This window comes from Nerophis ophidion, linkage group LG09 (assembly GCF_033978795.1).
Source record: "Nerophis ophidion isolate RoL-2023_Sa linkage group LG09, RoL_Noph_v1.0, whole genome shotgun sequence".
NCBI classification, from domain to species: domain Eukaryota; kingdom Metazoa; phylum Chordata; class Actinopteri; order Syngnathiformes; family Syngnathidae; genus Nerophis; species Nerophis ophidion.
The window spans coordinates 3,831,654-3,853,604 of NC_084619.1; the positions used below are offsets into that span (position 1 = coordinate 3,831,654).

Consider the following 21,951-nt stretch of genomic DNA (forward strand, 5'->3'; position numbering starts at 1 on the left):
GTCTGTGCGTGTGTGTATACCCATATGCGTTTATTTATGAGTATATACATACGTGTGCATATATATATATATATATATATATATATATATGTATATATACATACATGTGTGTGTGTGTGTGTATATATGTATGTGTACAGTGTATATATATATATGTACATATATATATATATTTATGTATACGCGTGTGTGTTTGTATATATATATGTGTATATATGTATGTATATATATATGTATATTATTGACGTCCTGTGTGTCTGTGCGTGTGTGTATACCCATATGCGTTTATTTATGAATATATACATACGTGTGCATATATATATATATATATATATATATATATATATATACATGTGTGTGTGTGTGTATATATATGTATGTGTACAGTATATATATGTGTATATATATATATTTATTTATACGCGTGTGTGTGTGTGTATATATATGTGTATATGTGTATATATGTATGTATATATATATGTATATTATTGACGTCCTGTGTGTGTGTGTGTGTGTGTGTGTGTGTGTGTGTGTGTGTGTGTGTGTGTGTCTGTGCGTGTGTGTATACCCATATGCGTTTATTTATGAGTATATACATACGTGTGCATATATATGTATATATATACATGTGTGTGTGTATATATGTATGTGTACAGTATATATGTATATATATATTTATGTATACGCGTGTGTGTATATGTATGTGTGTATATATATATATATATATATATATATATATATATATACATATATATATATATATATACTTATGTATATGCGTGTGTGTGTGTGTATGTATGTGTACAGTGTATATATATACAGTATATATATATATACATATATATATGTATATATATATATATATACACACACACACGTATCTGCATATATGTGTATTTACAGTATATGCATGTATGTATGTTATGTACATATGTGTATGTATGTATAGATGTATGTATGTATATGTGTTTAAATGTATATGTGTGTGTATATATATTTATATGTATATATAAATACACACATTATATTTTTATAATATGCAAAATTGTCGGAATTTCATGTTTTACTTGAATGCATGTCATTTATTTGCGCAAAACTTGGTAATCTAAAGTACCCACAATTGAGGTCCTCTCCAAGGTTTCTCATAGTCAGCATTGTCACTGGCGTCCCACTGGATGTGAATTCTCCCTGCCCACTGGGTGTGAGTTTTCCTTGCCCTTTTGTGGGTTCTTCCGAGGATGTTGTAATCGTAATGATTTGTGCAGTCCTTTGAGACATTTGTGATTTGGGGCTATATAAATAAACATTGATTGATTGTAATGTCTACCATGAATTGATTAACGTGCACCCCGACTTACACAAGTTGAAAAACTTATACGGGTGTTACTATTTAGTAGGGGTGTGGGAAAAAATCGTTTTTGAATACGATTCGCGATTCTCACGTTGTGCGATTCAGAATCGATTCTCTTTTTTTTTTTAAATCGATTTAAAAAATAAAAATACAAAATTTTGAATTCTGAATTTTGAATTTTTTTTATCAATCCAACAAAACAATACACAGCAATACCAAAACAATGCAATCCCAAAACCAAACCTGAGCCAGCAACACTCAGAACTGCAATAAACAGAGCAATTGAGAGGAGACACAAACACCACACAGAACAAACCAAAAGTAGTGAAACAAAAATGAATATTTTTAACAACAATATCAATATTAGTTATAATTTCAGCATAGCAGTGATTAAAAATCCCTCATTGACATTATCATTAGACATTTATAAAAATAAAAGAACAATAGTGTCACAGTGGCTTACACTTGCATGGCATCTCATAAGCTGGACAACACACTGTGTCCAATGTTTTCACAAAGATAAAATAAGTCATATTTTTGGTTCCTTTAATAGTTAAAACAAATTTACATTATTGCAATCAGTTGATAAAACATTGTCCTTTACAATTATAAAAGCTTTTAAAGCTTTGGTGGGGCGGCATAGCTCGGTTGGTAGAGTGGCCGTGCCAGCAACTTGAGAGTTGCAGGTTTGATTCCCGCTTCCGCCATCCTAGTCACTGCCGTTGTGTCCTTGGGCAAGACACTTTACCCACCTGCTCCCAGTGCCACCCACACTGGTTTAAATGTAGCTTAGATATTGGGTGTCACTATTTAAAGCGCTTTGAGTCACTTGAGAAAAGCGCTATATAAATATAATTCACAATAATTCACAAAAAAAAATCTACTATTCTGCTAGCATGTCAGCAGACTGGGGTAGATCCTGCTGAAATCTATGTATTGAATGAATACAGAATCCTTTTGAATCGGAAAAATATAGTTTTTGAATCGAGAATCGCGTTGAATCGAAAAAAATCTATTTATAATCGAATCGTGACCCCAAGTATCGATATTGAATCGAATCGTAGGACACCCAAAGGTTCGCAGCCCTACTATTTAGTGTTCAATTGTAAGGAATATGTACTGTACTGTGCAATCTACTAATCAAAGTTTCAATCAATCAATCAATCAATCCCAGTACAAGGAGACAGGGACAGTCTCAGAAGATATGTATGATGGCCTAACATGTGGATTTTGTCTTTGTAGTGTATGGAAAGCCAGTGATCCCCAGCGGAGGATCTCAACACCCAGAGAACCCCTACATGGAACGCCGCTCCCCTGCCCTGGACTCTGAGGTGGACCACACTGGAACCAACTACACAGGTCCCAGTCCACCTGAGGGCTCTCAACCAGAGACGGAGCGCATCCCCCGACCCCTCAGCCCCACCAAGCTGCTCCCCTTCATTTCCAACCCCTACCGGCACCAGAGTGATGGAGATCTTGAAGCTCTGAGGAAGAAGCTCTACAATGCCCCGAGGCCCCTGAAGAAGCGCAGCTCCATTACGGAGCCTGAGGGACCTGCTGGGCCAAACATCCAGAAGCTTCTCTACCAGAAAACCACCCTGGCAGCTATGGAGACCACAGTCAACACACCGGGAACTCCCATCTTTCCCGGTGAGGCGGAGAAGGAGGGAGAGATATCTGTGGGGCCTCACGTTCCAGGACCTCTGAGTGATGTGGAGGACCACCAGTCAGATGTTCTGGGGGAGGGACAACATGTCCACATTCCAACCCCAGCCGAACAACCCAGACCACCAGTAACAATCATTGCTTTTGACAATGAAGACATCATACCCCCTCCTCCACCGTCACACCCTGCTCCCAGGCCAGAGGACGCGCTCTTCCCACCGCTGCCATCTGCTGGTCTGGAGGACACCATCCCCAACATACCCCCTCCACCTCCGGAGGGCTTTCTGGAAGAGTTCCCCCCTTACCCACCGCCTCCGTACCCCAGCGGAGGAGAGCAGGACACCTTAGGAGAGGACACCTTTAATATGAAAGCGCCAGAGGTCACCGGTCAAGTCGTTTTGCCCCCGGTAAGAATCCCTCTGCCCGTTCTAATACAGTCAAAAGTTTGATTGGGAGGGCTGGATGATTATTTGATCATCACGATCATTTACACAATTATTTGTTAATTTGTAAACATGAACATTTATTGCACCGCCAATAACGCAGGTTTGAATACAATTTTGAAGAACAAGGGATATGCCCCTGAGACCCGACCTCTGATAAGCGGTAGAAGATGGATGGATGTTTATACAGCACTAATGCACCCCCATACCATCACAGATGCTGGCTTTTCAACTTTGCGTCGATTGATTGATTGATTGATTGATACTTTTATTAGTAGATTGCACAGTACAGTACATATTCCGTACAATTGACCACTAAATAGTAACACCCGAATAAGTTTTTCAACTTGTTTAAGTCGGGGTCCACGTTAATCAATTCATGATAACAGTCTGGATTGTTTGTTTCCCCTTTTGGTCCGGATGACACAATGTCAAATATTTCCAAAAACAATTAGATATGTGGACTCGTCAGACCACAGAACACTTTTCCACATTGCATCAGTCCATCCTAGATGATCTCAGGCCCAGAGAAGCCGGCGGCGTTTTTGGATGTTGTTGACAAATGGCTTTCCCTTCGCATAGTAGAGCTTTAACTTGCACTTACAGATGTAGTGACCAACTGTATTTAGTGACAGTGGTTTTTCTAAAGTGTTCCTGAGCCCATGTGGTGATATCCTTTAGAGATTGATGTCGGTTTTTGATACAGTGCCGTCTGAGGGATCGAAGGTCACGGTCATTCAGTGTTGGTTTCTGGCCATGCCGCTTACCTGGAGTGATTTCTCCAGATTCTCTGAACCTTTTGATGATATTATGGAGCGTAGATGTTGAAATCTTTAAATTTCTTGCAATGTCACTTTGAGAAAGGTTGTTCTTAAACTGTTTGACTATTTGCTCACACAGTTGTGGACAAAGGGGTGTACCTCGCCCCATCCTTTCTTGTGAAAGACTGAGCATTTTTGGGAAGCTGTTTTTATAGCCAATCATGGCACCCACCTGTTCCCAATTAGCCTGCACACTTGTGGGATGTTCCAAATAAGTGTTTGATGAGCATTCCTCAACTTTATCAGTATTTGTTGCCACCTTTCCTAACTTGTTTGTCACGTGTTGCTGGCATCAAATTCTAAAGTTAATGATTATTTGCAAAAAAAAAAAGGTTTATCAGTTTGAACATCAAATATGTTGTTTTTGTAGCATATTCAACTGAATATGGCTTGAAAAGGATTTGCTAATCATTGTATTCTGTTTATATTTACATCTAACACAATTTCCCAACTCACATGGAAACAGGGTTTTTATGATCGTGAGAAGCCATGAATCAAAATCAAAATGTGATTGATTGTTCAGCCGTAGGACTTTACAACTTATGGATGTGCAGAAAACCAATGAAGTGGCACTAATGGGAAAAACATTGTGTTTTTGAATCCTTTCACATGTCGGTTCTCATGTTGGTTCCACAGGGACAGGCCATGAATTGTCAAACCCACAATAGTGACCTGGGTCCACGTTATATAATTGGATAAGCCCCATCAAACACTGCTATTGTTGTTTTGCGGAAAATGGGCCTAATTCTACTTAGACTAAGTACATGTTCACCCCACTTTCCACACTCCGTCTTATTCACTAAGGCGGACTTTGTGTTTAAAAATAAACACCAGTAGTTAACACCGTCACCTAATCCGACCGTCAGAGGATTTGCAATAAGGCTTGCAGGTTTTACCCCAAAAAGGCGACCAATTAGAAATCAATGTTATGGCCCGTTTGTCTCGGCAAACACCTGGAGCTCTGTGCCTAATCGGGTTGTGTAATCGAGAGGTGAAATTGTTTCCTAAAGCTTTGGATTAACAATGCGAAGAAAAAAAAAATCACATCCCCCCTCCTCACAGTCGAGAGGGAACGCGAGGCGGCGTGGACGCTTTCTTTCTCGCTGCAGTACTCATGTTTTATGGTTGTGTCTTCAGGGGAAGAGGACAAACCTGCGCAAGCTCGGCTCGGAACGCATCAGCCACAGCATGAGAGTGAAGTTCAACCCCCTGGCTCTGCTGCTGGACTCCTCTCTGGAGGGAGAGTTTGACCTGGTCCAGAGAATCATCTACGAGGTGAACATTTCTCCACCCTTTTTCTCACTTTGGGGGGGAAAACTGCAACCTCTGTTTGGATTTATACTTTTTAATATGATTGTTTTTGGTGCTTATATTTTTTATGAACGTCTTTCGGGCAGTGTTAATTTTGACAGCAGTTTTTAAATACATTTTAGTAATGGTGGTTGAAGAAAATGTTTTTTAGTCAAACTTTGTGGATTAGTGAATTATATTTATAAAGCGCTTTTCTCGAGTGACCAATCCAATATCGAAGTTACATTTTGACTACACTGCAAAAACTGAAATCTAAGTAAGATGAAATATCTCAAATAAGGTGATAATTCTTCTCACTAAGCAGATTTTATGTTAGTCTTTTACTTGTTTTAAGGGTTTTGCTCCTAAATGATCTCAGTAAGATACTACAGCTTGTTTCCGACATTTTATGACCTATTTTAAGTAAAATATGCTTGAAACTGTTTTTGTCCAAGTGTCCAAAACACACCCAGAAATGGTGCACAGGAAGGCGGGGAAGAAGAGGGGGAAAAGGCGGCCAAAATGTTCATAAGTCCCAATTGTGTCCAAAATACCTCCCCGGGTTCCAGTCCCGCCGGACACACAAATCCCGGGATACAAAAAATTTCCAAAACGCACCCAGCAAAGTCCCACGGGAAGTAGGGGGGGAAATTTTTTTTAAAAAGTCGGCAAAAGTCCCCCAAAATTTTCTAAATACCTACCAAGGTTCGAGTCCCAACCGGGTTCGAGTTTGAGTTTGAGTACACACTCGAACCCGGGTGGGACTTTTGAACGTTTCACCGACTTTTCTCACTTTTTTCCCCACCTCTCCGTGGGACTTTGCTGGGTGCGTTTTGGACATTTTGGGCGGAACCTGTGGGACTCGAACCTGTGTAGGTATTTTGAACATTTTTGGGACTTGTGCTGACTTTTCCAACTTTCATCCCCCCTCTCCATGGGACTCGGCTGGGTGTGTTATGGACATTTTGGGCATCCCGGGACTTGCGCGGCCATACATAAGATTTTATACTTGTTTTAAGTGTTTAGGTCCTAAATAATCTCAGTAAGATATTACAGCTTGTAGCTGAGATTTGATGACCTATATTGAGTAAAACATGCTTGAAACTAGAATATCAAATGTTGCAAAGCTGGGTCATCAACACTCACAAGTATAAAACTACTTTTTAAAGTAAGAATTTCTTATTTTAAGAACGTAAAACAAAATCATGACTTTGACACAATTGTTTCTCATATTAAAACAGATGACAGCCAAATAGACTGCCGTTTTATTTTCAATGAAACAATAGAAAATACGTACTCGTATAGTAGTACACTTGTTATTAGTGAGAATATACTTATTTTAAGGTATTTTTGGGTTCATTGAAGTGAGCTAATTTTACTTGTTTTGAAAGGTCTTGACAAGCCAAATGTTCTTGTTCTATTGGCAGATAATTTTGCTTAGTTTAAGTAAAATACCCCTCATTTTTGTATTTTTTTTTCTTGTTTTTGAACACGGACTTTTTGAAGTGTAGTGTAGATGGCACTGGGAGCAGGTGAGTAAAGTGTCTTGCCCAAGGACACAACGCCAGATTACTCTTAAGTCAAAATTGTAGTTTAAAAGTGTTTCTGGAGGAATCAAAGCTGCTCACACGGTCACTAAGGTGGCCACTATGTTTGACAGATCAACTTAATGTGTGTTATATGTTTTCCATGACAGCATTTTTGTAGTCAATTGTGAGGTGTGTCTGTTAAAATCATGGTTGTTTTTACAAATGATGAAGGGAATAAGCGGTAGAAAATGGATGGATGGATGGACAGATGTGAACAAGAGCATGTGTTGTCTTTGTGTGATGATGTAAGTGAGGTGTTCTTGTATTGTATATGAAAGGGCATTTTATGACTTTTCTTAATTTGACTACATGCTATGGTATGATTTTATTGTCATCATTTTATTGCATGATTTTTGTATCCCTTTAATTTAGGTAGCCAGGGACTGCAGATGGAAATTAGCATTTTAGCTATAATCAACTTAAAGTGCCCTCTTTGGGGATTGCAATAGAGATTTATCTGCATTCATAAACTTAATTCTAAGCATTCCTTCACAAAAAAAGAAATCTTTAACATCAATATTTATGGAACATATCCACAAAAAATTTAGCTGTCAACACTGAATATTGCATTGTTGCATTTCTTTTCACAGTTTATGAACTTACATTCATATTTTGTTGAAGTATTATTCAATAAATATATTTATAAAGGATTTTTGAACTGTTGCAATTTTCAGAATATTTTTTTAAAATCTCACGTACCCCTTGGCATACCTTCAAGTACCCCCAGGGGTACGCTTACCCCCATTTGAGAACCACTGCCATAGTCGATAAGCTTCTTCTTTTTGTCTATCTTCTTGTTATGGGACATTCATCCTCCGCTGTTGCCATTTGTAATATAAAGTAGCGTATAGTTCTTACTCATATCTGTCAGTAAACTTGTCATGAAAGCTCTAAAACATACCGGTGTAGTGAGTTTACGTTATTCACCCAAGGAACTTTAGTTATTAGAGAGTTCCGGTCGGTTTTTCACGGGAATTTCGGATGAGGAGATGCTGCTCCGTTATTGATTTAGGTAAAGCCTCAATGTCATTAGAACAGTTAGCTCCATCTTTTGACACTTCTTTAATTCCCGTCCTTGCACGCTACACGACTACCACAAAGATGACGGGGAGAAGACGCTGTCGAAAGTGAGCCACGTAAATAAGACCGCCCACAAAACGGCGCATCCTGAAGCGACTTGAAGATGATCTGTAAAACATAATCCATGCAACATTTTGACCAAAGAACCACCATTACATGTTATGTGGACCACAAGGAAGTATTTTATGTTTAGAAGAAAAATAAATAATAATATGAGTCATGAAAAGCTCTAAAACATACCGGTGTAGTGAGTTTACGTTATTCACCCAAGGAACTTTAGTTATTAGAGAGTTCCGGTCGGTTTTTCACGGGAATTTCGGATGAGGAGATGCTGCTCCGTTATTGATTTAGGTAAAGTCTGTCAATCAATCAATCAATCAATCAATGTTTATTTATATAGCCCCAAATCACAAATGTCTCAAAGGACTGCACAAATCATTACGACTACAACATCCTCGGAAGAACCCACAAAAGGGCAAGGAAAACTCACACCCAGTGGGCAGGGAGAATTCACATCCAGTGGGACGCCAGTGACAATGCTGACTATGAGAAACCTTGGAGAGGACCTCAGATGTGGGCAACCCCCCACCTCTAGGGGACCGAAAGCAATGGATGTCGAGCGGGTCTAACATGATACTGTGAAAGTTCAATCCATAGTGGCTCCAACACAGCCGTGAGAGTTCAGTTCAAGCGGATCCAAGACAGCAGCGAGAGTCCCGTCCACAGGGGACCATCTCAAGCGGAGGCGGATCAGCAGCGTAGAGATGTCCCCAATCGATACAGGCGAGCGGTCCATCCTGGGTCCCGACGAGCGGTCCATCCTGGGTCTCGACTCTGGACAGCCAGTACTTCATCCATGGTCATCGGACCGGACCCCCTCCACAAGGGAGGGGGGGACATAGGAGAAAGAAAAGAAGCGGCAGATCAACTGGTCTAAAAAGGAGGTCTATTTAAAGGCTAGAGTATACAGATGAGTTTTAAGGTGAGACTTAAATGCTTCTACTGAGGTAGCATCTCGAACTGTCTGAATGTCATTAGAACAGTTAGCTCCATCTTTTGACACTTCTTTAATTCCCGTCCTTGCACGCTACACGACTACCACAAAGATGACGGGGAGAAGACGCTGTCGAAAGTGAGCCACGTAAATAAGACCGCCCACAAAACGGCGCATCCTGAAGCGACTTGAAGATGATCTGTAAAACATAATCCATGCAACATTTTGACCAAAGAACCACCATTACATGTTATGTGGACCACAAGGAAGTATTTTATGTTTAGAAGAAAAATAAATAATAATATGAGTCATGAAAAGCTCTAAAACATACCGGTGTAGTGAGTTTACGTTATTCACCCAAGGAACTTTAGTTATTAGAGAGTTCCGGTCGGTTTTTCACGGGAATTTCGGATGAGGAGATGCTGCTCCGTTATTGATTTAGGTAAAGTCTGTCAATCAATCAATCAATCAATCAATGTTTATTTATATAGCCCCAAATCACAAATGTCTCAAAGGACTGCACAAATCATTACGACTACAACATCCTCGGAAGAACCCACAAAAGGGCAAGGAAAACTCACACCCAGTGGGCAGGGAGAATTCACATCCAGTGGGACGCCAGTGACAATGCTGACTATGAGAAACCTTGGAGAGGACCTCAGATGTGGGCAACCCCCCACCTCTAGGGGACCGAAAGCAATGGATGTCGAGCGGGTCTAACATGATACTGTGAAAGTTCAATCCATAGTGGCTCCAACACAGCCGTGAGAGTTCAGTTCAAGCGGATCCAAGACAGCAGCGAGAGTCCCGTCCACAGGGGACCATCTCAAGCGGAGGCGGATCAGCAGCGTAGAGATGTCCCCAATCGATACAGGCGAGCGGTCCATCCTGGGTCCCGACGAGCGGTCCATCCTGGGTCTCGACTCTGGACAGCCAGTACTTCATCCATGGTCATCGGACCGGACCCCCTCCACAAGGGAGGGGGGGACATAGGAGAAAGAAAAGAAGCGGCAGATCAACTGGTCTAAAAAGGAGGTCTATTTAAAGGCTAGAGTATACAGATGAGTTTTAAGGTGAGACTTAAATGCTTCTACTGAGGTAGCATCTCGAACTGTCTGAATGTCATTAGAACAGTTAGCTCCATCTTTTGACACTTCTTTAATTCCCGTCCTTGCACGCTACACGGCTACCACAAAGATGACGGGGAGAAGACGCTGTCGAAAGTGAGCCACGTAAATAAGACCGGCCACAAAACGGCGCATCCTGAAGCGACTTGAAGATGATCTGTAAAACATAATCTATGCAACATTTTGACCAAAGAACCACCATTACATGTTATGTGGACCACAAGGAAGTCTTTTATGTTTAGAAGAAAAATAAATAATAATATGACTCCCTTAATGCGCCTTATGTAATCCGGTTCGCCTTATATATGAAAAAAAAGATCGAAAATAGACCATTCATCGGCAGTGCGCCTTATGGTCCGGGAAATACGGTGTTTTATTTGTTTTCTAATTTAATGTGTTATTCAATTTAATTTGATTCCCTATACCCAGGTGGAGGACCCCAGCCTGCCCAACGATGAAGGCATCACTGCACTACACAACGCGGTCTGCGCCGGACACACCGAGATCGTCAAGTTTCTGGTTCAGTTCGGCGTCAACGTCAACGCGGCAGACAGCGACGGATGGTGAGTCGAGCTTTCTTGTCATCCTGCATAGCAACGGTAATCAAAAAGTACAAAAAATAACTAAGACAACTAAAACAAAACAAATACTTAGACATGGATGTAGTATTTAAAAACATTAATAATCAATGTACTTTTCTAATTGTGTCAAATTGCATGCATTATAGCCAGTAGTAGTAAATATTGGGATAGCATACTAATTGTACAAACCCTGTTTCCATATGAGTTGGGAAATTGTGTTAGATGTAAATATAAACAGAATACAATGATTTGCAAATCCTTTTCAAGCCATATTCAGTTGAATATGCTACAAAGACAACATATTTGATGTTCAAACTCATAAACTTTATTTTTTTTTCAAACAATAATTAACTTAGAATTTCATGGCTGCAACACGTGCCAAAGTAGTTGGGAAAGGGCATGTTCACCACTGTGTTACATCACCTTTTCTTTTAACAACACTCAATAAACGTTTGGGAACTTAGGAAACTAATTGTTGCTAATTCTTATTTTTAGACTTTTTTTTCCCAAATTCCATTGTATGTTATACTCTTCTGACACCACCAGATGGCAGTATAAGTGTCCACATAAGCGGCCATAAGACCCCAATTCAGTCGTGTATACAATTTTGAAAATAAGAGCTAAAAGGTGCTGTCCACGCATGTGGCCACTAAACCTTTAGAGGTCCATTTTACAGAGTGTCCTTTACAATGTTGACAAAATAATGGAATAATAAATGACACAATAAGTTACTGCATATTTCAGCAAACTAATTAGGAGCCTTTGTTGTCCTATATGTTTACTATTTTATTCAAGGACAAAATTGTTCTTGGAACGCAATAAGAAACATGTGTTTAATGTACCGTCAGTTTTTTTAGTTTGTTGTTAAAATAAAGCCAATAATGCCATTTTCTGTGGTCACCTTTATTTATAAAAAGTATAAAAATACATTTTAGCATCGGTAGCAAAATATTGGTATTGGGACCACCCTAATTTTGCATAGTAACACCAATTCAATGCATCAGTATATTCTAAGTTATTTGAAAAAAAAAAAAAAAAACATTGCTTTTGTGTTACAGGTGACAAAGAAATAGTCTAATATACCTCAATAATGAATTTATATCAGAGTTAATTTTGTTGACAAAAAATTTTCGTCATAGTTATCGTCAACGACCTTTTTTTTACTGACTAAAACGAGACAATAACTGAATAAAAAATAATTGACGTGGGGCGGCATAGCTCGGTTGGTAGAGTGGCCGTGCCAGCAACTTGAGGGTTGCAGGTTCGATTCCCGCGTGTGCCATCCTAGTCACTGCCGTTGTGTCCTTGGGCAAGACACTTTACCCACCTGCTCCCAGTGCCACCCACACTGGTTTAAATGTAGCTTAGATATTGGGTTTCACTATGTAAAGCGCTTTGAGTCACTTGAGAAAAAGCGCTATATAAATATCATTCAATTCACTTCACTAAGACGATGACGAGGTGTTTCGACATATTCGTCAACGAATAAAAACGAGACGAATATGTCTGCCAGAGACGAGATCCAATCGGAACTCATTTCATTAGGAAAAGGCGGGAGGAGTCGGGAAGAGAACCAATCAGAGCGACGTGGTGAGGAAGTTACGTAAACGTAGTTTGCGTTTGAGACTGAAGAAGACAACATGTCAACGGCGGGGAGGAAGAGGAGAGAGGACATATGGGGACATTTTATATTTGACCTCAAAGATAACAAGACGCAGTGTAAGAAATGCAGCGCCAGGATTACGGGGAAAAACACAACAAACTTGAAGCGACATTTCCAGTCCAATCAGCCCCAAATCCACACCCAGGTCAGCATTTTCCACAACATACAACTCACTCCACGTTATCCCGTTTATTACACGGCTTACTCAGGAAATACTACATTTGAGACATGATTTTCATCAAAACACGACTTGTATCGGTGATTTTTCCGCTGTTTTGCTTTGACTCTCAGAAATTGAAGGGAAAGTTTACATATTACTCTTTAGTCGACTAAATCTACTGTAGTTTTCGTCGACTATAATCTTATGATATTTCGTCAACTAAAACAATTTAAATAACTAAATTATGACTAAAACTAAATTACATTTTAGTCAAAAGACTATGACTAAAACTAAATCAAATTTTGCTGTCAAAATTAACACTGATTTATATCATTAGGGGGCGCTATAGTTTGGTTAGTAGAGTGGCCGTGCCAGCCACTGCAGGGATCCAGGTTTGATCCCCGCTTCCGCCATCCTAGTTAAAATGAAGCCAATATTGCCATTTTTTGTGGTCCCCTTCATTTAGAAAAAGTATCAAAATCAATTTTGGTACCGGTACCAAAATATTGGTACCGGGACCACCCTAATTTTGCATAGTAACACCAATTCAATGCATCAGTGTATTCTAAATTATTGGAAAAAAAACAAAAAAAATTGCTTTTGTATTACAAGTGACAAAGAAATAGTAATTTTGCATGGGGCAGTATAGTTCGGTTGGTAGAGCGGCCGTGCCAGCAACTTGAGGGTTGCAGGTTCGATTCCCGCTTCTGCCATCCTAGTCACTGCCGTTGTGTCCTTGGGCAAGACACTTTACCCACCTGCTCCCAGTGCCACCCACACTGGTTTAAATGTAACTTAGATATGGGGTTTCACTATGTAAAGCGCTTTGAGTCACTAGAGAAAAGCGCTATATAAACATAATTCACTTCACTTCACAATTCAATGCATCAGTATATTATAAGTTATTTGAAAAAAAAAAAAACATTGCTTTTGTGTTACAAGTGACAAAGAAATGATCTAATATACCTCAATAATGAATTTATATCATTAGGGGGCGCTATAGTTTGGTTAGTAGAGTGGGCTTGCCAGCAACTTGAGGGATCCAGGTTTGATCCCCGCTTCCGCCATCCTAGTTAAAATAAAGCCAATAATGCCATTTTTTGTGGCCCCCTTTATTTAGAAAACGTATCAAAATACATTTTGGTACCGGTACCAAAATATTGGTACCGGGACTAGCCTAATTTTGCATAGTAACACCAATTCAATGCATCAGTATATTCTAAGTTATTTGAAAAAAAACAAAAAACATTGCTTTTGTGTTACAGGTGACAAAGAAATTATCTAATATACCTCAATAATGAATTTATATCATTAGGGGGCGCTATAGTTTGGTTAGTAGAGTGGGCTTGCCAGCAACTTGAGGGATCCAGGTTTGATCCCCGCTTCCGCCATCCTAGTTAAAATAAAGCCAATAATGCCATTTTTTGTGGCCCCCTTTATTTAGAAAACGTATCAAAATACATTTTGGTACCGGTACCAAAATATTGGTACCGGGACTAGCCTAATTTTGCATAGTAACACCAATTCAATGCATCAGTATATTCTAAGTTATTTGAAAAAAAACAAAAAACATTGCTTTTGTGTTACAGGTGACAAAGAAATTATCTAATATACCTCAATAATGAATTTATATCATTAGGGGGCGCTATAGTTTGGTTAGTAGAGTGGGCTTGCCAGCAACTTGAGGGATCCAGGTTTGATCCCCGCTTCCGCCATCCTAGTTAAAATAAAGCCAATAATGCCATTTTTTGTGGTCCCCTTCATTTAGAAAAAGTATAAAAATACATTTTGGTACCGGTACCAGAATATTGGTATCAGGGACTAGCCTAATTTTGCATAGTAACACCAATTCAATGCATCAGTATATTCTAAGTTATTTGAAAAAAAAAACAAACATTGCTTTTGTATTACAGGTGACAAAGAAATAGTCTAGTATACCTCCGTAATTAATTTATATCATTAGGGGGCGCTATAGCTCGGTTGGTGGAGTGGCCGTGCCAGCAACTTGAGGGTTCCAGGTTCGATCCCCGCTTCCGCCATCCTAGTTAAAATAAAGCCAATAATGCCATTTTTTGTGGTCCCCTTCATTTAGAAAAAGTATCAAAATCCATTTTGGTACCGGTACCAGAATATTGGTATCAGGACCACCCTAATATTGCATAGTAACACCAATTCAATGCATCAGTATATTCTAAGTTATTTGAGAAAAAAAACAAAAAACATTGCTTTTGTGTTACAGGTGACAAACAAATAGTCTAATACAGTGGTCCCCAACCACGATTGGTACCGGGCCGCAGAAGAATTTTTTATTAAAAAAAAAATAAATAAAAAAATAAAAGTTTTTTTTTTTTTTTAATTAAATCAACATAAAAAACACAATATACACTTACAATTAGTGCACCAACCACAAAAACCTCCCTTTTTCATGACAAAGAAGAAAAAGAAAAAAAAAAATTCAACCTCTAAGTTTAAGTGCTACTTAGGAAACATTTTTTTAAGGATTTTTCCAAATGTATTTTCTGTCCCGCTCACCTTTTTAATCCTTTTTTTGGACTCATCAGGACGCCTCTGCACTGCGCCGCCTCCTGCAACAACGTGCAAGTCTGCAAGTTCCTGGTGGAGTCGGCCGCCGCCGTCTTCAACACGACATACAGCGACATGCAGACGGCGGCCGACAAATGCGAGGAGATGGAGGAAGGCTACACCCAGTGCTCCCAGTTCCTCTACGGTCAGTGGGAAGGTTCCATTCCCACTCATTATTCCGCACGGGCGTGTCCACTGAAGCGTGTTTTTTTTTGTGTGTGTCCGCGGCTAGGCGTTCAAGAGAAGATGGGCATCATGAACAGGGGGGTGGTCTACGCCCTGTGGGACTTCGCGGGGGAAAACCCAGACGAGCTGTCGTTCCGCGAGGGCGACTGCATGACGGTCATCCGCAGGGAGGACGAGGATGAGATTGAGTGGTGGTGGGCGCGCCTCGGAGACAACGAGGGCTACATTCCTCGCAACCTTCTCGGGGTAAGCATGCTGTTATTATCTCTAGGGACAGTTTTGCAGAAGTATACCAATGTACAGGGAGGTATAGCTCGGTTGGTAGCAACTTGAGGGTTCCAGGTTTGATCCCCGCTTCTGCCAGCTTAGTCACTGCTGTTCTGTCCTTGGGCATACTTGCTGACCTTGAGACCTCCGAATTCGGGAGATGGGGAGTACATATTTTCGAGTATTTCTTATATACATGCACAGTAAGTTGGGAGAGTGGCTGTGTGCAACCTGAGGGTCCCTGGTTCAATCCCCACCTAGTAACAACCTCGTCACGTCCGTTGTGTCCTGGGCAAGACACTTCACCCTTGCTCCTGATGGGTGCTGGTTAGCGCCTTGCATGGCAGCTCCCTCCATCAGTGTGTGAATGTGTGTGTGAATGTGGAAGTAGTGTCAAAGCGCTTTGAGTACCTTAAAGGTAGAAACGCGCTATACGAGTACAACCCATTTACCATTTATATATAAATATATATACATAAATAATCCGTTCATGAATGAGTATATCCGTTTGTCCACCGTGTTCAAACCCCTTCAAGCTGTCCTGGATGAACTGAAATTATTTTTTCCAATCATTTCGGAACTTAAGCGTACTTCGTCCTACTTGTCGTCGCCATGTCTCTTCTTCGTTCTGCTGCTTCGTCCCTGTTATGTTTTTGGACATTACTACTTGCCGTAGTTTTGAAGCAATGCATGATCCGGATGTTGTGTGTCAGTGTATTAACGTGCCGGCTGGAATGAACACACGCTGAGAAATAGCTCCGTGCCTGCCTACTTTATGTCAGGCTTCCCCCTGACAGTTTGTCTATGTTTTAGTTTTTTCCTCTGCATTTGTCTGTTTTCTGTGTTTAGTATTTCCTGTCTTTTAGTTCCTGTTAAGTGCTCTTAATTTGTCAGCTTCCTGTCTTGTTCCCTGAGTGCTGTTTAGTATTTCCTGTCTAGTGCTCTTATTTTGGTTCAGCTTCCTGTTTGTCTCCCTGTGTCCTGTTTTCACTCAGCTGCGGCTGATTGGCACCTGGCCACACCTGTTGCCAATCAGCCCGCTCCTATTTGTACCTCCTTTGTCTTCCAGTCAGTTGCTGGATCATTGTAATGTTTTGTATTGTCGTGTCAATGTCGTTTTCTACTCGTCAGTCCTACTGCTCGTGTGAATGCAGCGTAGCGGTAAGCTATATTTGATAGATGTTTTGTAGCTTACTGTTTTTTGTTCCCTGCTTCCAATTAGTTCGTTCATAGCCCTTAGTTTGTTATATCAGCCCGTGTGCGTGCTTTTTGTTTGTACCCTTTTGGTTTTGTTTTTGTCTCAGTATCTTTATTAAATCATGTTTACTTACCCAAGGCCTGCCTCCTTCTCTGCATCTTGGGGGTCGTCACCAAATAACTGTGACACTTTATGGGTTATAGATAAACCTACGGATAACGGAGACATATATAATAGTCTCCTTTTCAGGTGAGAGAGGATGCTAAAGGCAGTGCCTTTAAGGCACGCCCCCATTGTTCATTCCGGGTGGAAATCGGGCAGAATGGTTGCCCCTGGAGATTTTCAGGGAAGGGCACTGAAATCGTTGTCCGTCTATCTGCGATGAGGTGGCAACTTGTCAAGGGTGTACCCCGCCTTCCACCGAAATGCAGCTGAGATTGGCTTCAGCGACCCCAAAAGGGACAAGCGGTAGAAAATGAATGGTTTCATCCTATTTAAATTAGTAATAAATAACTATTTACTCTTATGTCCAATTTTTATGAGTATGATGTAGTCCCTTGAAAAGATATATTTATTGTTGTAAAAAAAAAAAAAGAAGTTATAAACTCGTGACAAATGTGCTGACTTTTGTGAGACACTGTAACTCTTTTATTTTGATAGTCTGCTTTACAAGTGGTCTTGTGTCTTGCAGCTGTACCCGAGGATAAAGCCCAGACAGAGAAGCCTCGCGTAGAAGAACGCTGCACACTTCATAATGCGCATTAACACACACACACACACACACACACACACACACACACACACACACACACACACACACACACACACACACACAGAGACATGCTTTAACAATCCGGAAAAAGAAGGAAACTGCTGCAATAACGAGACACTATGAAGGATCAACGACGAACTTTGGGGCCCAACTGGCACTTTCCTCCATCAACAGAGGGACTCCCTCCTTATTCGACACTATTTTGTCCCTCCCTTTTGTTTTTTCTTTTTTTGTTTCCTAAAGTGATGGAAACTGTGGATATAAACGGAACAAGCAGTATTGTAATGTTGAGTAACTGAGTCAACAATTCTGACTTACAGTGACAATCTCTCTCTTTCTCGCTCTCTGTTTATGAACACTGGAGGTGTAATGTCTCCAAGCGCGTCACTAATGGATCTTTGGGTGCAAAAATGGTGAGTTTGAGCCATTGTTGTTTTCAGTCTGTGGCCCATGACGTCTAAGACTTAACCACCGGGCTGAGACGCCACAGGTTGTACTTGTACTAACATGAAACTGATCCCAGGGCAGTTTGACTTCCAGGTTGACGACCATGAGAGATGTATTACTCTCTACTTCACCCACTGACTGTTTCTCAGTCACATCTAACATCGTTTTCTTTCCAGTTCCCCCAAAACACATCTCACCGTGCAGATATATTTATTTTTGTTACCGTTTGTTTTCTTTTACGCCCTCTGTATGAACTATAACCTCAAATGTACTGTAGCATTTTAAACATTTATAATAAATACTTTGTACCAAGCATTTTTCTGTCATGGACGGTCATTTTTTTGTTATTATGACGCCCCCTATCATATCAATTCCTAAATATAATACAGCGATCCTCAAAAGTGTGAGTAACTTTACACCACGGGCATACTTGCCAACCCTCCCGGATTTTCCGTGAGACTCCCGAAATTCAGCGCATCTCCCGAAAACCTCCCTGAAGAAATTTTCTTCCGAAATTCAGCCGGAGCTGGAGGCCACGCCCCCTCCTGCTCCATGAGTGGGGACAGCCTGTTTTCACGTCCGCTTTCCTGTTATATAAACAGCTTGCCTGCCCGATCACGTTACAACATCTACGGATTTTAATAAAAAACTGCACACACAAGAAGACGAAGCAGAAGAACGAGGAAGTTACAGCCATGGCGACACCGTCTGTAATAGAGTGATCTATGTTGTCATCTCCTGGTGAATGTTGGCTATAGCGCTATGGGGTTGCTTTTTGATTGGCTAACGATTTTTGTGGTGTTTCGCACCTGACGGCAAGTGACTCGCCAGTACGCAAATGGCAGAACAAATGTTACTCAAATAGTGAAAGATAAGTGTTTTTTTTTTTTTTTTAAGTAACCAGCAAGCACAGTACAGTTAGTAGAACTGTTTTTTTATTAGTGAAGTGAAGTGAATTATATTTATAAATAAATGATAAATGGGTTGTACTTGTATAGCGCTTTTCTACCTTCAAGGTACTCAAAGCACTTTGACACTACTTCCACATTAATCCATTCACACACATTCACACACTGATGGAGGGAGCTGCCATGCAAGGCGCCAACCAGCACCCATCAGGAGCAAGGGTGAAGTGTCTTGCTCAGGACACAACGGACGTGACGAGGTTGGTACTAGGTGGGATTTGAACCAGGGACTCTCGGGTTGCGCACTGCGCCACGCCGTTATAAAGCGCTTTTGTCTAGTGACTCAAAGCGCTTTACATAGTGAAACCGAAAATCTAAGTTACATTACTGTGTATTTGATAGGTGCCGTCTGAAATTCAACTATTGTTTTTATTTACATACATAATAAAATAAATATTTGGCTAAAATTCACTGAAAGTCAAGTATTTCATATATATATATATATATATATATATATATATATTTAAGGAATGTAACTGTCGTAAGAAACCTGATTGCCCTCTCAACGGAAGGTGCTTACAAACAGTCGTTTACCAAGCAAAGGTAACACGCAAGGATATTAACACATCCGACACGTACGTAGGATTAACCGAAGGAGTGTTCGAAACCAGATGGAATAATCACAAGGCCTCTTTTAAAAACCAGACTTTGCGGAATTCTACAGAACTCAGCAAACACATTTGGAACCTCAAAGACAATAATGTTGAATATTCAATAACATGGCAAATTCTTGCATCCAGCACACCTTACAACAGTGGTAATAAAAGATGCAACCTATGCTTAAAAGAGAAACTGTTTCTTATATATCCTCCAGATCTGTCATCCCTCAACAAGCGCAGTGAAATCATTTCAACATGCCGCCACAGACGGTCCAAGCTTACATCACACTCAGATTTTTACCGCATACCTTTGGTAAGTGCCGGAGTGAGAAGAGGTTTTAAAATAATTAGCGCACGCTTACTTTTACCGCATGCCTTTGGTAAGCGCAGGAGTGAGAAGAGGTTTTAAATTCATTAGCGCCCCGGCGGCAATTCAAGGAAATACGGTAAGTTATATATATTTATCGGTCAAGCATGGTGGTGGTAGTATCATGCACTGGGCCTGTTTTGCTGCCAATGGAACAGGTGCTATACAGAGAGTAAATGGGACGATGTCCTAATTCTTCAGGACAAGCTAAAATCATCAGCCCGGAAGTTGGATCTTGGGTGCAGTTGGGTGTTCCAACAGCACAATGACCCCAAACACACATCAAAAGTGGTAAAGGAATGGCTAAATCAGTCTAGAATGAATGTTTTAGAATGACCTTCCCAAAGTCCTGACTTAAACATGTGGACAATGCTGAAGAAATAAGTCCATGTCAGAAAACCAATACATTTAGCTTAACTGCACCAATTTTGTCAAGAGGAGTGGTCAAAAACTCAACCAGAAGCTTGTGGATGTCTTACAAAAGCACCTTATTGCAGTGAAACTTGCCAAGGGACATGTAAGCAAATATAAACATTGCTGTATGTATACTTTTGACCCAGTAGATTTACTCACTTTTTCAGTAGACCCTCAACAAATTCATAAAAGAACCAAACTTCATGAATGTTTTTTTGTGACCAACAAATATCTGCTCCAATCACTACATCACAAACAAATAAGAGTTGAAGAAATATTTGGAATCCCAAGACAGCCATGAGTTTATGTTCTTTACATGTATGTAAACTTTTGACCACGACTGTATAGGCCAGGGGTAGGGAACCTATGGCTCTAGAGCCAGATGTGGCTCTTTTGATGACTGCATCTGGCTCTCAGATAAATCTCACCTGACGTTGCTTAACCCTTCTATTATGTTGAGGGTCAATTTGACCCATTTCAGTTTTTGTGTTGATCAAAGTACTGGTTATCCTTTCTTTTTCTTGCTGAAATCTGGTGACTTTTCCTCATCTAGGGTCATGAACTGGTGTGTAAATCTGGACACTTTGTTGTGTAGTGGAATGTCTTGCAGAGTTTGTATACAAAGATGATGTTGCGGGTCATTTTGACCCAGACGCTTTAATGTGGGTAAATAGCCAAAATAAACAAGTCTCTTTGATGTACTTTTTACTTTGATGTACAATTGTTTGTATTTTGATTGTCTCTGAGACCCAGAGCCAGGTGTGTGAAGAGAGGGAACTTTCTCACATTTGTCCTTGTCACTGTTCGCATGTCATCTCTTTGACAAACTCACCAAAAATGAGCTCCAGAAGGACGACATCTGAGGAGACAAGGACAAGTGTGAGAAAGTTCCCTCTCTTCACACACCTGGCTCTGGGTCTCAGAGACAATCAAAATACAAACATTTGTACATCAAAGTAAAAAGTACATCAAGGAGACATGTTTATTTTTGGATCTGAACAGCAGCTATTTACCTACATTAAAGCGCCTGGGTCAAAATGACTCGCAACGTCATCTTTTTATACAAACTCTGCACAAACATTCCACTACACAACAAAGTGTCCAGATTTACACACCAGTTCATGTCCCTAGATGAGGAAAAGTCACCAGATTTCAGCAAGAAAAAGAAAGGATAACCAGTACTTTGATCAACACAAAAACTGAAATGGGTCAAATTGACCCTTAACATAATACAATTGGAATAAAAATGTATTGTATGCCACTTTTCTAAATGTTTATATAACCTAAAATAAAATTGTTATTGGTTTAACCTGTTTTCTTGACTATTTTGAGTGCATTTACACAGTACGGGTCAAAACGACCCGCAACATAATCAATGTAATTTTTTCC

The 21,951-nt window shown here is 40.3% G+C and overlaps 1 protein-coding gene across 3 annotated transcripts in view; it reads left to right on the forward strand.

The window, feature by feature from the left end:
- The window catches only part of LOC133558913 (apoptosis-stimulating of p53 protein 2-like), a 97,437-nt gene extending 78,907 nt beyond the window's left edge, over positions 1–18,530 (forward strand). For 2 of the 3 annotated variants that reach the window (XM_061910074.1, XM_061910075.1), the window contains 6 exons: positions 2,594–3,423; positions 5,418–5,555; positions 10,790–10,923; positions 15,326–15,492; positions 15,580–15,779; positions 17,690–18,530. In XM_061910074.1, coding sequence (XP_061766058.1) covers positions 2,594–3,423; positions 5,418–5,555; positions 10,790–10,923; positions 15,326–15,492; positions 15,580–15,779; positions 17,690–17,731 — 1,511 coding nt within the window. In that variant the 3' untranslated portion in view covers positions 17,732–18,530. The remainder of the gene's footprint in view (positions 1–2,593; positions 3,424–5,417; positions 5,556–10,789; positions 10,924–15,325; positions 15,493–15,579; positions 15,780–17,689) is intronic. The other variant, XR_009808058.1, reaches the window with a different exon arrangement.
- The last annotated feature ends 3,421 nt before the right edge of the window (positions 18,531–21,951 follow it).